The 14,196-nt window shown below is 43.1% G+C and overlaps 1 protein-coding gene across 3 annotated transcripts in view; it reads left to right on the top strand.

Moving 5' to 3' along the window:
* Positions 1-14,196, top strand: part of SUSD4 (sushi domain containing 4) — a 140,467-nt gene that overhangs the window by 102,883 nt on the left and 23,388 nt on the right. For all 3 annotated transcript variants that reach the window (XM_019549527.1, XM_019549528.1, XM_019549526.1), the window contains one exon: positions 1,483-1,671. In XM_019549527.1, coding sequence (XP_019405072.1) covers positions 1,483-1,671 — 189 coding nt within the window. The remainder of the gene's footprint in view (positions 1-1,482; positions 1,672-14,196) is intronic.

Raw genomic sequence — 14,196 nt, 5'->3', positions numbered from 1 at the left:
TTAAAGAATGTTGTCTGGGTATTTCAAGCAAGGAAAACTGAATATGAGCAGCTCCCTACTGGACATGCTCAAATTGTAGGACACGGCATGTAACATTTTTTTAAAATTTATTCTTGGATAAAGAAAGATTCCAATTTTTTACAGCTGGTATAACAGGCCTTAAAATGATGAGTCCATATGATCATCTTCAGGAATTCCTCAAGGTGACAAGAGACTTATTAAGGCTGGTTGTTGCCATACTGTGCAGCTTCTGTTTGTCTCATCAGTTTCTACAACATTTCTTTCCATTCTTAGATTACTAATCATGTTTCCTCAAAAATCATTGCTGGTCACTTGTCAGTGATGTTTGTCAACCAAAAAGGGTCATATTTAAGGCAATAAGGAAAGTAATTGTGCTGTTTTTTTCCAATACACAACTTGAAATCTTAAGTCTGAGTATTAGCTCAAAACAGTATCTGCTCAAGATAGTGGATATATATGAATCGGATATCATTGGATCATGAGTGACCATGTGATAAACTTCCTTTAATTTATAACATCCTATCATTTATGAAGCTCACTATTGGCTTTTGCAGTGTCAGATTTATAAAATCTGCCTTAATTTGATCAATACAGACCGAATACATCCCAATACAGGCCCTTTCTAGATAGTCTTAGGCCACAGTTTTTGGAAATTACTTCTGATCTTGAGTGCCACCGCTTTTTGGTGTCCAGTTTGAGGCACCAGAGCTTTTGAACATTAGTCACCTTTTAAGCTGTCTCAACTGAGGTCCCAAAGTTGCTGGTCATTTTTTAAATACTTAGGCCCTTTCTTAACAGCACGCTTTGTAATATTGGCAATCTCAGCATTAAAATTACTTAAGAGGCTGCCTATTTAAGGAGAGCAATAAAGCCCATGGTTTTCTATTAGCAACAATTTATTAACGGATTTCGTCTCAAAATAATTAACAGGTGCTAGTCTAGTGAATATTTGAGGTTAGAAAATAAAGCATTACAACTTGTAAAAGGGCATTGATGAATTTTCAGCAAATAGCCTACATTGGCAGAATGTGCAATGAAGCAATGAAGGAACTTTAAATGGAGTAATGAAGCTGATGCATCTGACGGGATGGGCATACCAAGAAGTTACTGCAAGATAAATGAGGGCAGGAATTTGCAATGTATCAGCTGTACTGCAACAACTGTCTATGTGCATGATCTTTCTTCCTAGTAATACATGTAAAGTAGTTTAGCTTTCAGTGAAAATGACTGAAAGGTAAGAACATGAACATAGGTTATTATTTACAGAGTAGCTGACACGTGGGTAACTCACATCATGGCTTAACTTCAGTAATTTGTTAGTGTACTGTATCCTGAGAGAGATTAAGTAGGAGTGGGGGAAATACTGTGCTTTTTAACTTGGGAGCTATAAACAGGATATGTTAATATGACTGAGATAAACACCTCATAATAAAAGATACCTCCCTCTTCTTTAATTTGCAGGTTGCCTGAGACCATTGGTTCTTCCTCATAGTTACGTTAATATATCTGAGTTCGAGTCCTCCTTTCCAGTAGGAACTGTGGTATATTATCAATGCTTTCCTGGATATAAACTAGAAGGGGCAGAGTTCCTTGAGTGCACGTATAACCTTATCTGGTCAGGTAGCCCACCTAGGTGCCTTGACGTAGAAGGTAAACCATCTTATTGTTTTGGTTTGTGTTTTAATTTTGGACAGTTAACAGTCTATCTATAATTGTAATTTAGGATTATGATCCCAGGACCATTTTGCATAGTCTATCCTCAGGATATGTGTAGCATGTCTATTCAAACTCCTGTTTTGAAGTGTGTCTTCTGTATATCTTGGAACACTGCACAGTTTAATTGTTAGGGTTACCTACATAATGTTTGTTCTTCTGGCTATTGTGATGAAAATACCTAAGTTCTTATTAGTAAAGATTGTTTATATGTAAATCTAAATGGCATCATCTTTGCTTTTCTTATGAAAAGCTGAAAAAGTAACTGAATTTACCTGCATATAAGGACAGTTTGGGGAGCTAAAGATTTGGACACAATTCCCTTTTGAATTGAAAGCACTCTTAAATACTGATGAGTACCCTGTCTCGGTTCAGCTGGCATGCCAGGTGTAGACACACTTTTATGCTGCATGACTTTGCATTGAGAATACTGGATGTACTAGTGAAAAACAATAAAGTAATGGAGTTTCTTATCGCTTATTTTTAAATGGCAATCCAGGTTCTTGAATCCAGAAATAACTGTTGTGCTTAAGGGGTTTCAAGTACAGGAACTGATTTTTTGACTTAAAATCTCTTAAAATCAGGAACAGAATCACAAAGTAACCCTGCATAAAATATGTTCTTGTTTTATTTCTTTTAGTAGCACATGAAATACATAGCTAAAAAATAATCATCATATGAAAAGCCTCTGTCAGATATCAAAGAATTTAAGAAGAGTACAACATAAAGTAGAAATGAGTCTCTAATGAGCTAGATAAGAGCATTAAACCCACAAACACAAGTGGATTAAACAGAAAATGCTGTATGCATCACTTCCTGGCTCTTCCTTGCCACAGATAAAAGTCAAACCACTGGTCCCTTTTCCTGTCAAAGTACGTAGCAAAACTCCCATTAACTAGTACTTTTGCCGTGTATAGGGCTGGGTTTTTAGCACCCTCAGATCATTTAGTATTTGTATCAGAGCAACACCCAGGCCTCTACTGAGCTAGGTACCGTATTTTGTGGTGTACAAGTTGACACAGTGTAGAAGTCAGCCCCATATTTCGGATCAAAAAAGTTAGAATTTTCCTAAGTCAACCTCACCGCTGCAGCTAGAGCCAATGAGCTGCAGCCAGGCAGGCAGCAGCAGAGCTTAGCATGGGTGGGGGCTGTGAGTGGCTCCTGCCCAGCAAGCGCTGCTCGCTGTTGCTGCTCTGCACCCTGGTGCTGCTGGTGAGGAACTGCTCACTGCTGCTGCTCTCTGCACTGGTGCTGGTGGGGGTGGGTGGTGGCACTGTGGCTCCTGCATTGTCAAGTGGTGGCTCCATCCTGCTGGCCAAGATATACCTGCGGGGCAGCCACTGGGTTGTGGGTAAGTGTCCCTGGGCCAGACTCAATGGGCATGGGGTTTGGGCCCCCAGCCTAGTTCCAGGGTGTTGGGCAGGGGCAGGGGGGAGGCAGGAGCCTGGCCTGGCCTCAGTCAGCACCAGGAAAGCCCCTAGATGCCAGCATGCAACCTCCTCATGTGGCAGGGAGCCAGTGTAGAGTTTGGCTGAAGTATTGATATGGTGTATAAGTCAAGGTGGAGATTTAAGGGAAAATATTTTGGCTTCAAACTTATACACCATGAAATATGTTACTTTAAAATATGAGAGTGAAAGAGAAACTCTGTCCTGAAAATCATGTGTTCTGAATAGACATGACAAGTAGCAAAGTCTCTAATTCAAAGATGGGGAACTGAAGTAAAGAAGAGACGGAGAGAAAAAAAAATCTTGCTCAAGGTCACACAGCAAGTCTGTGGCAGAACCAAGAAATGAACCCAAAATGGATGTGTCCCATATTTGGTCCAGAAGAGCAAGCAATAGGCAGTAAGTAGGACTAGTGCAGTTTTAGTTAAGTAAGGAGGTTAAGGAACAAGTAAAATAGTCGTTAAAAGCTATTAAATGTGTTGTGACAAGCTTTATTTTTCCCACAGGCAGACTAATTTACTTACCTATTCAGCTACTTCAGAGTATATTCCTTGAAAAATGTTGTCTGGTTGTCTCAAGCAAGAGAAACCAAAGATTAAAAGCACCTTATTGCCCATGCTCAAACTGTAGGACACAGCATGTGGCTATTTTTTATAAATCTATTTTTGGATAAAGTAAGATTCCAATTTTTTACAGCTGGTATAACTAAGCTTAAAATGATGAGTCCATGTGACCATCGTCAGTAATTCCTCATACCGATAAGAGAACTAATTAAGGCTGGTTGTTGGCATACCATGCAACTTCTGTTAGACTCATTAGTTTTTACAAGGTTCTGGCTCATCCTTCCTCCTTGTTACATTTTTCACAATTCTTTTTATATTGCAACTAAAACTTTTCTTGGTGATTTTCTGGTAGGAATCTCATATACTCTGGGGAGAAGCAAGCAACAAAAGATTGGGATAAGCACCCAACACCTCCAAGAATGGGTTCTATGGTATTTGGGGTCCTTCCAGTGGGGGAACAAAGTTCAATAGCATTGTAGGACGCCAGCTGACAATTTAATTTCAGAGCTGTCAAGGAGGGGTGCTCTAAGTGGAGCACAGCACAGTTTTAAACTTCCATTTTTCATTTTCATTTTACAATTCAGTTTTTAAATTTCCACCCACATTTGATTATTTTGCCCTAAGTGACTTAATGAAGGAGCATGAGACTCCAAGGAGGGCTGTTTCCAACTGAAATTCTCCAGAACTTCCTCCTTTCACATCTGTTATTCTGCAGCTCTAACTGAATATACCAACCCCACTTTGCAACGTACCTACCATATATTACAACTAAGTTTGTATTATAATGTACCCAGCAACATTTTTCATGGAGGAGATATACAAATGGCAAATTAATTCCATTAATTTATTTTCATTGATCAATACTAAATTAATTTAACAATTTCCTGTTTTGTTCTTTAATATGGAATTGATTAAAAGCAAATAAATGCTATAATGCTTTACTAAACATTTGTACTGCTTGTATTTCACTGCAAGCAATTTTGATTATAGTTTCCTCCCTTCATTGTCTGCAGGCCTCAACAATTTGCAAACTGCATTAAAAAGGCATTTGAGGTATCTTTACAAAATCTCTCTGCAGTCTAATAGCAGAATTTATAGTAATTATCCTGATTTAGTTGTGCTCTGTGCTACCTCAAAGCACAAAAATGTTCATTTTGTTGCACATGCCAACATTTTTGGTTACATTGCACTTAACTCTCCATCTAAACATGAGCTTTCAGATCCCATGGAGTCTGGAACAGCAGCAATCACACATGTTGTCTGAGAACCTTATGAATTTTGCCTCTTTCTAAACCACATGGGCTAAATTAATTTCAGATGTAACTCTGCTGAAATGGGTGGAGCTACACCAGGAAATCATTTGGCTTTCTTCCCCCTTGCCCCTGCTTGCATAGCTGTAGTATTTGTTTCATAAGTAATGCTTCTATATATACTTAATAGGTGTTTTGTATTCTCGAGGCTCTCAAAGCATTTTGTGTACTTTACAAGTAGAATCAAAATAACTGGAGATGGAAAAAAACTACATCTCATTCAGCCTTTCACCACCAACACAGGATTCTTCCCTCTGATATGCTTTTAATGCTTAAACTGGTCTAATTTTTAGTGCTTCCATGCATGGAGCTTCACCAAGTCTCATTGGAAGACTCTTTTTTACTCATGCAGTTCTTGCTGTTGAGGAAGAAGATTTTTTTCCTTAATTAACCTAAATGTTTTCTTTCACACATTCTATATGAAAATTGCTTTACCCAGTGTTGAAATGCAGCCTTCCCTATAGAGGTATGAAGCAGCTGTTTAGAAACAGCTGCTTTATACCTGATAAGGGAAAACGTTCTAGGCAGTGCAGAGTGCAGTGGCTATAGTTAAAGTTGTCCGTTGCTTACCTGTTTTCACTTGCTTATGACATTGCCAAACTTAAACCACCCAGATTTGAATTTTTCCATTTCAAGTATCTGCCTCAAACTAAATTGTTAAAGTTGTTGGAGCTAAAATGGCTCAGATGTTTCTGAGAATGAGGTGAAGGTAAGACGCATTGTTTTGCCAATGCTAAATTCTTACAGTTGTTTGTTTGGGATGACCAAGCACTTTTTTAAATTGGTGATAAACAGTATTTGGAGGAAAAGTTTGAAATGTGGCCTTTGAATCTAGGGCATCCCTTGTGCTGTTTTTGGGAAAATCCAGGCACCTTTTGCCATGTTATAAGACTGAGAAATCACCATTGGTATGTGCTTAGAGGAGATTGCACTTGCACTAGGCATGCTCTCTCCCTTTGCTGTTCCTGCTTGCTGGCCAGATTGTACACATGCCATCCCAGTCACTAGCCAGGATTTTTCCTGAAGTTGCTTCCCTCAGCTGCTAGCAGCTCCCATGGAGGTCAACACCTGAACTGAAAGCAAAACTGCCCTCAGTGTTTCCCATGCTTAGGCCATGGATGCCTGAAAGAGAATGAGGAAACAGCCTGACTGGAATGCAGTGGGGAAAACTGTAAAGAGGAAAAGGATGCAGGGGAAGGAGCTATTGGCAAGAACTTGAAGGAGAAGGAAGATTAGGAATGGGAGGTGGAAGAAAATGGACAGGAGGTGTGGAAGGCAAAGGTTAGGAGTGGTATTCAGGTGGATAAGAGGAGTTGTGGGTAGGGCCAGAAGCAGAGGGAGGGTAATGGCGAACAGAAGCCAGAGAAGAGGTGGACAGGGACAGCTGTTAGGTGTCTTAGATGGATATGAGGCGGGGAGGGGTCAAGGGTTGGAGCTGGTGGGGGGGAAATGAGTCCAAAAGAGAAGAGGGAGACACTGGGGGCACTTACACAAATGATTGGAAGCCACTTCCCATCGCACCATAACATTTGCACTTTACACCAAGTGCTTAAAGGTACAGCACTATCAAACTTAACAGACATTCGGCATTTGATGGTGGGGACTTACAGCCTCCAGACACTGGCTGAGGCCAGGAGGTAGGGGGTGCTGTCAGAGGCCTCACAGCATGCTCTGCCGGTACCCCAGGCCAAAGCTGCCCCACTCCCTTGTATTGCAATTTTTCCTGATGTTTGTTGACTGCCTGCTGGGTCCCCGCTCCCCCCTGCCAAGAAAGCATTCCCTCTCCCCAGGATTCTCCCCTGTCGGGGAGCTCTCTCTGGGGTCACCCACCATGCAGAGCTAGCAGGCAGCTAGCAAAATTTTTCTGTAGTGGGGTGGGGGTGATCTGCCCAGCTTCACTGCTGGTTGTAGCGGGTAACATGCAATCTTCCCTGTGGCCTGCCCTAGCTGCTGCACCAGGACCTGGAGGGTAGGGGGCTGGGGAATCTGAGGCTCCCTGCCATGTGGGCCTAGGCTAGCTCCCCCACAAGACCCCAGCAGGAGTAGCTGGGCTGGGCCCCCTGGCACGGGTGCTCCGATTCATCCCCATCCCAGCTCCTGGTGTGAACACCTTGACAGCAGTCCTGGCTGCCGGAGCTGGGATCTGGGGTCTTTGGGGAAAGCTGGCTGAGGCCCATGTGCTGGGGAAGCATGGATTTCCCTGCTCCAGCTCCTGGCATGAGCACCCTAATAGCAGGACTGGCTGCCTTTCTCCTACCCTCTTCTCTTCCATTCCCTGTTCTGCAGGGATGAGACTCTTCCTATCTGTGACAGCCCCACAAAGGTGCATGGGATGTGGATGGAATCACTCAAAATTAACCCTTGCAGGGATCCTGTTTCTGAAGGTGCTGTGCCTTAAAGTGCCATCTAATACCTGATTTAACAATGGTTAATTTTCACGTGATCCGCTATTTTAAAAGTGCTCTGCAGCCATGAATGTTTGTTATATTATGGCTGTAGAGTGCTCTCGGGGACCTCATTGTGCAAAACATGTAACTTCTGTAAGCACCGTGGGTGTGCAGGGTTAGAACTGTCTGTAACCACTAAATACTGACCTTTTCATATGCTGCAACTGAATCCAGTATTGCTGTGAAACCCACTTGCAGAGGTTGTGTCTCTCCCCACTTCTAGTCACAGTTCCACACAGAACAGAATATCTTCCTACTACTAACAGATACTCCAATACTGTCATGGGTAACTACATGTGATGGATCAAAAGATCAAAAACAGCCTAATAACTCATGTTAAGTGAATATGGTTCCTATGATGACATTTTAAATTAAAAAATTACTAAAGCAATTGTATAAGAAACCTTCATTAAAAAAAAAAAAATAAGGTCACAAAATCAAGGACTCAAGTCCTTGATTGTGCAACCCTAATTTTGTCCACTTGCAAGTATGCATTATGGTACAGTCCTTTAACCTACATAATCACCTGATATACAGCAGGAGTCCTTAGACAGTATGGGCTTTGTAGATGTGCAGTGAGGCTGGTCCGAAGTGCTGTGAATCCAATGCGTTGAAGCAGACTCGATTAATCAAGTCTGCTGGAGCATAGAAATTATTGCACTTCACCAGCCTCCAGCATCACGTGTATCAGCGTTTCTGCACTGAAAAATGGTGGGAGGGAGCTTTAAACTAAAGCTTTTTCTATAAGCTTTAGTTCAAAGCACCCTGCCACCATTTTCTAGTGCTGGGACACTGATACATGTGGTGCTTGGGCACTTCTAATTAATTGCGTCTTGCTAATTAAAGTGTCCCCCTCCCCTCCACCTCCTGGAGCACATCTATAAACCCCCTATCCTGGCCAGGGTGAGGTAAATAAAAGTTGAATGGACATCAGTCATTCTGGTATCCCCTAACTTTTAAGTACTTGACTTAGCAATTTGAGCATTCTTTTCTCATTGACTTCACTAATTAGGGCAGGTTAAGTGTGCCATGGCACTTGATAGACACGTATAAGAAGGCAAGGTCCTAGCCTCCACAAGCTTCCAGTATATTAACTTAAATGGGAGAGAAAAGCCCTGAATTAAGAGTTTATAATCTAATCAAGTCAGTGTAGACTTCAAAATTTGGTCCCAAGCTTTGTGTGTGTTCCAGTCATTTCCAAATGCAGTATCTGAAAACATATAGGGGAAATAAACCTTTTTATTTTGAAATTAACTGATTTTTCAATCTTGATTGGGGGAAATGATTAATCTCTAAAAGAATGTTGTTATATTTCAAAGTGATGGTTCCTTCTTTGCAGTGAGGGGAATCGCTTTTGCTTTTCATTGTGATTGAAGTTGATGCTCCTTGTATTGTTCATAGCACTGCAAGAAAAGCAATAGAACAACAACTTGTAATCCGTTCTTTTTATGTCTTTTGTTTCAGTTTTGATATACAGGGCTGTCAAAGTAAATCACTGTTTTACACCAGCTGCATCACCTGGGTTCCCCTCAGAAACTCTTTAGCATTTCCAAAACTAGCTAGACATCACAATTCTTTTATGAAGACATAATTTTTACCCTTAAGTTTCACACTTGCAACAGATGCATGTTACATTTTATTTATAATGTTCCAAATGTGCTAAGTATTAGATGGGGAAAGCAGACCAGGTCTCTTCCTGAGGGTTGTCTGATAATATTGAGTTTAAATTTTATCTGACAATGCAGCTCTCAGAACAAGCATGCTATACTGTCTTGCTGTGGATAAAAATATTACTTGTGCATCAAGGGTATATTTAGTGACTTTTAGTCCACTTACTGCAGTCTCTGGACCTCCACCTCAGCAGACGTGTATTGGTGAAGCTCTATTGACTTCCAGTGACTGGAATTATAGTACTGCACAGTGCACACCAGCTGAAGAACTGCCCCTATAGCTGTAGCATCTAAAAAAGTTGCATGCTAAATATGTTGGTTCTCTCTCAGACATGGAAATCAATTTCAAACTTAGCTAAATTAATAGGAGAAAATACCAGGACATAGTTGTTCAAAGGACTGCCATCAAAATGCTGTCATCACTGCTCTCAGATCCTGCTGGCCTTGAATCAGGGTGTCTTGGTTGCAAAGCTAGCTGCTTTTCTGTTTCTTTCCTCAGCTCCCTTTGTGTACCCTCTCAGGTCAGTCATAAGTCTCATGCCCTTTCCACTCCTGGGGTGGATTCTCTCAGTCCACATGTAGATTAGGCATTAAGGTAACATGTACTCACCCAGTGGATCTCACTGGGATTGGCATGTTGGATCTTCCCAATAGGAGTTTGAAACTATTGCCTTGTTTAACTCAAGCTATTGTTCATTATGCTGGTATGAACAAAGCACTTAGAGAAAAAGGGTTTAAAGCAATAAATAGTCTAAATATGTGTCTATAGGCCTTGTTGCATGGGACACTTAGTGGGTGCATCTACCCATGCACTTTACTACAGAGTAGACTAGTTCTGCAGTAAATTGTCACCATCTACACATGCACCGGTATTAAGGTGCAGTAAATGAATTAACTAGCCATGAGAGAGTACTGTCGGTGGAGTACTTACATACATAGAAACACACATGTAGACAGTGACAGGGGCTGGCTGGGGCACAAGAGTGCTCCACCCCAGCTCAAAATGTTGTGGTCCCTGGCAAAAGTATAGACAGTTCACCCAGGAGCGGTTAACTCTGACATCAACTGCACTGGAGTTTACCGCTCCACCTTAATTGCACATGTAGATGCACCCAGTATGTGTTAAGTCTGCATTGTGTTAAAGTTAGAACATACTCTGAGCAGTCTTACGGTAATGTTTACTGTGATCTCTAACATGCACAGCTCACTGGTTATTGGTCCCAGCCGCAGGACCCTTCAGGGCTGCGGGCACCCAACTTTCAACTTAATCCCAGAGGAACCTGACAAGTGAAAGATCCAGGATCCTTCCTTCTGATATGTCTGGCTTTCCTCACCTCACCTGGAGGCTTGGTACAGCAGATGGGTCCTTGGCTGAAGTCGTGGCTGGGTGAGGACTGCACATTGCTCATAATATCCCTGTGGAGCAGTCCAGTGATAGCTGAACATGTATTACTTAGTACAATCTTGAGATACTTCTCACATGAAAAATCCTACCTTTGATGTGACACGATTAGTGCACTTAGTGGGTATCTTACTGCTTAAATGTGGAGTTGCTCGCATTTTGAGTGCATCTCACACATGCCAAGTGTAATATGTGACATGACCCTTTTTTACCTAATGCACTTCTAGCTCTGAAAGGTGACCTATACAGACCTAGTTTCTTCAGAAACCTTTAGCAGGTGCCTTACCTATATCAGTCTGGTTTTCCCAGGTAGCTCCCCAATAACTACTTCCTTTATTCAGAAAGTCCTTTTTAAGCTCTGTACTCCTTTGACCTCTGGTTCCTTGGCATCCTGGAATAACTTTGTTGACATCACTAGCCAGGGAAAGGCCTGGTTTTTAAACTGAGCTCAATAGAGTTTCCTGCCTCTGTGTCTTTGTGAATTCAGTTGCTGTCTTTTAGACAACTGAGTACAGTGCCTGATTGCAAATGCAGTTCAAGTAGTGAGATGCCTAAGTGATCTCAATTGCATGTTCAGGAAACTGAGTATCTAAATGAGCCTAGGTTTATTTGCATGCAGATCTGGAGCATGAGATGTGAGATAAGGTATTCAGAATCTGGAGACTTTGAAGAGGCCATTAGTAAGGTTAGAGAATCTATTTATAGAAAAAGACAAAAAAATCCCCCAAAAACTAAAAGCCTGTCTGTAGCCTAATGTTATGACTGACTACTACAGAACCTGCTATTGTTGCAGTCTCTGAGTGACAAATGACCCTGTGCTACTACCATAGCCCAAGGATTTCTTCAAATTTGACCTTGCTAAAAAACACCAAGGATGCTTGTACACGCGAAGGGTTTTTAGTCCTTAGGGTTGCATTCTATGTCCCCTAAATTGAAACAGTGAGTTTTTAATTTGAAGTGGTGAGTTTTATTATTCTATCACTGTATATATATTATTGTATATAACAGTCATTATATACTGTGCCATGGGAGAGGCGGGCTGGCTCTGCAGAAAAAAAGGATTGGGCCCTTCTCTGCTTCTGCCTTTAGCAGGCTTCTGTGGCTGGCAGGATGCCTGGGGCCGCCTAGGAATGGGCTGGCTTGCCCTTGGGGCAGTGCAGAGAGGTGGCAGGAGGGTGGCTGTGTGTGCTGGTGGCTAGAGAAGGCAGTGGGGATGGTGCATGGGGCACTGGAAGCCTGGACAGGCTTGGGGAAGCCAGTAGCCTACCCAGGAAGCCCTGTGTACCATCCCTGTCACCTTCTCTGGCTGCCAGCACACCCAACCTCCCTCCTTTTGTCTTCCCACACTGCCCTGGGGCAAGCCAGCTCGTTCCCAGGCAGCCTAGGCATTCTGCTGGCCACAGAAGCTTACTGAAGGCAGAAGTATCAAGGGGCCCAATCCTTTTTTCTAGGGAGCCTGTCCACCTCTCCTGTGGCCGGGGGGCATGTTGACTAATAGCTGCAATGTTCCAAGTTGCAACATTGCAAACTGAACTACATCCCAATGTAGTTTAGTTTGCAATGTTGCAACTTGGAACATTTGTAACGAGGCAAACTCATTTCAAATCCCCAAAACCCACATACATGTACTGTGTGACACTGTTAAGCCACACAAAAGGAAATTTTTGTCATGTGTACATCCTGACATTGTCATATGTACAAGTGTCCTAAGGGTCCCTGTTTTACAATATGGGGAGTGCACTCAAATCCCATTGACTTTCCTATATCAGTCAAATCCCATTGACTTTCCTACATCAGTAATATTTGTAATTTAAAGTTACACTTATTTATCCTATCATCTGTGTGTGAAAAATCAGGAGGAGGGTGGAGGGGGTCTTGTCATGGATAAACTGTGACATGTATTTGAAATTAAAGCTTTTCATTAACATCAGAATTTCTCCGGCTGCACTGCTGCAAGTGCCAGCATTATTGAGTACTGCCATGAATGCCACTCTGAACGTTCCATGGGATTTTTGCCTGAATAAGGACTGCAGAACTGAGCCTATTATTTACAGCTGCAGTATCAGGGAACCCCAGTATAGGGTAATTGGTTATGAATGGCTTCCTGCCTTCCTTGAACAATTAGTTTCTATGAAGCTATTATTAAAGCAGGATGGGAAAGTGCTTTCAACTGGACTCGCATTGTTTGCCTCTAGGGTGACAATTTTCAAAAGGCAGAAGTAAACTAGAAAAACATATTTTCATAAAAGCTTAATTATGCAACCCCTTCCAGAGTTTCTATCAGGAATAAGTGCTCCTCACGATGTGGACATGCAGCATACCCTGTAAATGGTTCTTGCGGCCACTTACAATTTGAGCTCAAAGAAAGGTTCTTTCACAGAATTTAGGCACTTTGGGTTTGGTGGCTAGAGCAACACATGGCCAGGAGACCTGGGTCCTACTCCAAACTAGCATAGACTTGCTATGTGATCTTTCAAGTCTCTTAAATCACTTTTGTTTCCCCTTCCTCAGCTGCAAAATGGGTTGTGAGTTTAATTCATTGCTGTCTGAAAAGAAATGGTGAACTTTAGATATAAAGCTACCCAACTGCCTGTTAGTTATGATATGTTCAACCCTCAGAGAGATTCTTTTTGCAAATTCTCATTAAGTAAAACAAATAGTACTTGTGGATAGCTACACAGTTCAGTGTCCTCATCTCTTACCTTTGTCCCTTTTAGTCAGTAAAGGTTGTAAAACTTCATAGAAATAAGTTTTCTATGTTGTGTTGAGATGGTTGTTTCTAGGGTTTGGTTCATTTCAGATTTGGGTTGCTTTGGGTGCTCAGCATAGGTGGCAGAAGGCCGGGTGTAACAGGGCTTAGCCCCGGCCAAACACAGGGCAGCAGTGGCAGTGCAGAGGGCCTCAGGGCAGCCTGGGTATGGGCTCCAGGCAGCTGCAGCAGGGGACATGCACAGGCAGGATTACAGCACAGCACAGCAGGCAGGTCTGTGAAGGGGAGGGGCTGTAGGGGGGGCCAGATTGAGGTTCTCACAGTGAGGGAGGGAGTGAAGCAGAGGCAGGCACAGGGGCTGAGATGAATGGGGCCTGAGAGCAGGTCGTGGGATAGTCAGAGCCCAAGTGGCTCATCTAGGGACATGGGGGGGTGGTCCTCTTGCTGCTGCATGCACCCTGGGGGAGACATGGGGGACACATGCCCCCCTGGGATTTGTGCACAGGGTGGAGGCATGCTGCCCACTGCATGCTGGGCTCTGAGCCCCACTGCCGCTGCCTCGGAAGCCACGTGCAACACCATGTGCCTGCTGCCGCCAGGTGGGTAAAGGATATGGCATAGCCTGGCAGTGGCAGGCACATGGCATTGTGCACAGCTCCTGAGGTAGCAGAGTGCAGAGCCCCAGTCCACAGTGGCAGCCCGCCTCTGCCCCATGCACAAATCCAGGAGGCAAATGCCCCCCGTGCCTTCCCAGGGGTGCACACAGCAGCAGGAGCGCCCCCACACTCCTGAATGAGTTGCCCAGGCTCCAGCTGTCCCACAACCCACTGCAGGGCCTCTGTGTGTGTGTGTGTGTGTGTGTGTGTGTGTGTGTGTGTGTGTGTGTGTGCGTGCGCACGTGCACGTGCACGC

The sequence above is a fragment of the Crocodylus porosus genome, unplaced genomic scaffold, assembly GCF_001723895.1.
Source record: "Crocodylus porosus isolate Cpor-Errol unplaced genomic scaffold, CroPor_comp1, whole genome shotgun sequence".
Lineage (NCBI taxonomy): Eukaryota > Metazoa > Chordata > Crocodylia > Crocodylidae > Crocodylus > Crocodylus porosus.
The sequence above is the reverse complement of the archived record's forward strand: the minus strand, read 5'-3'. Positions and strand labels throughout refer to the sequence as shown.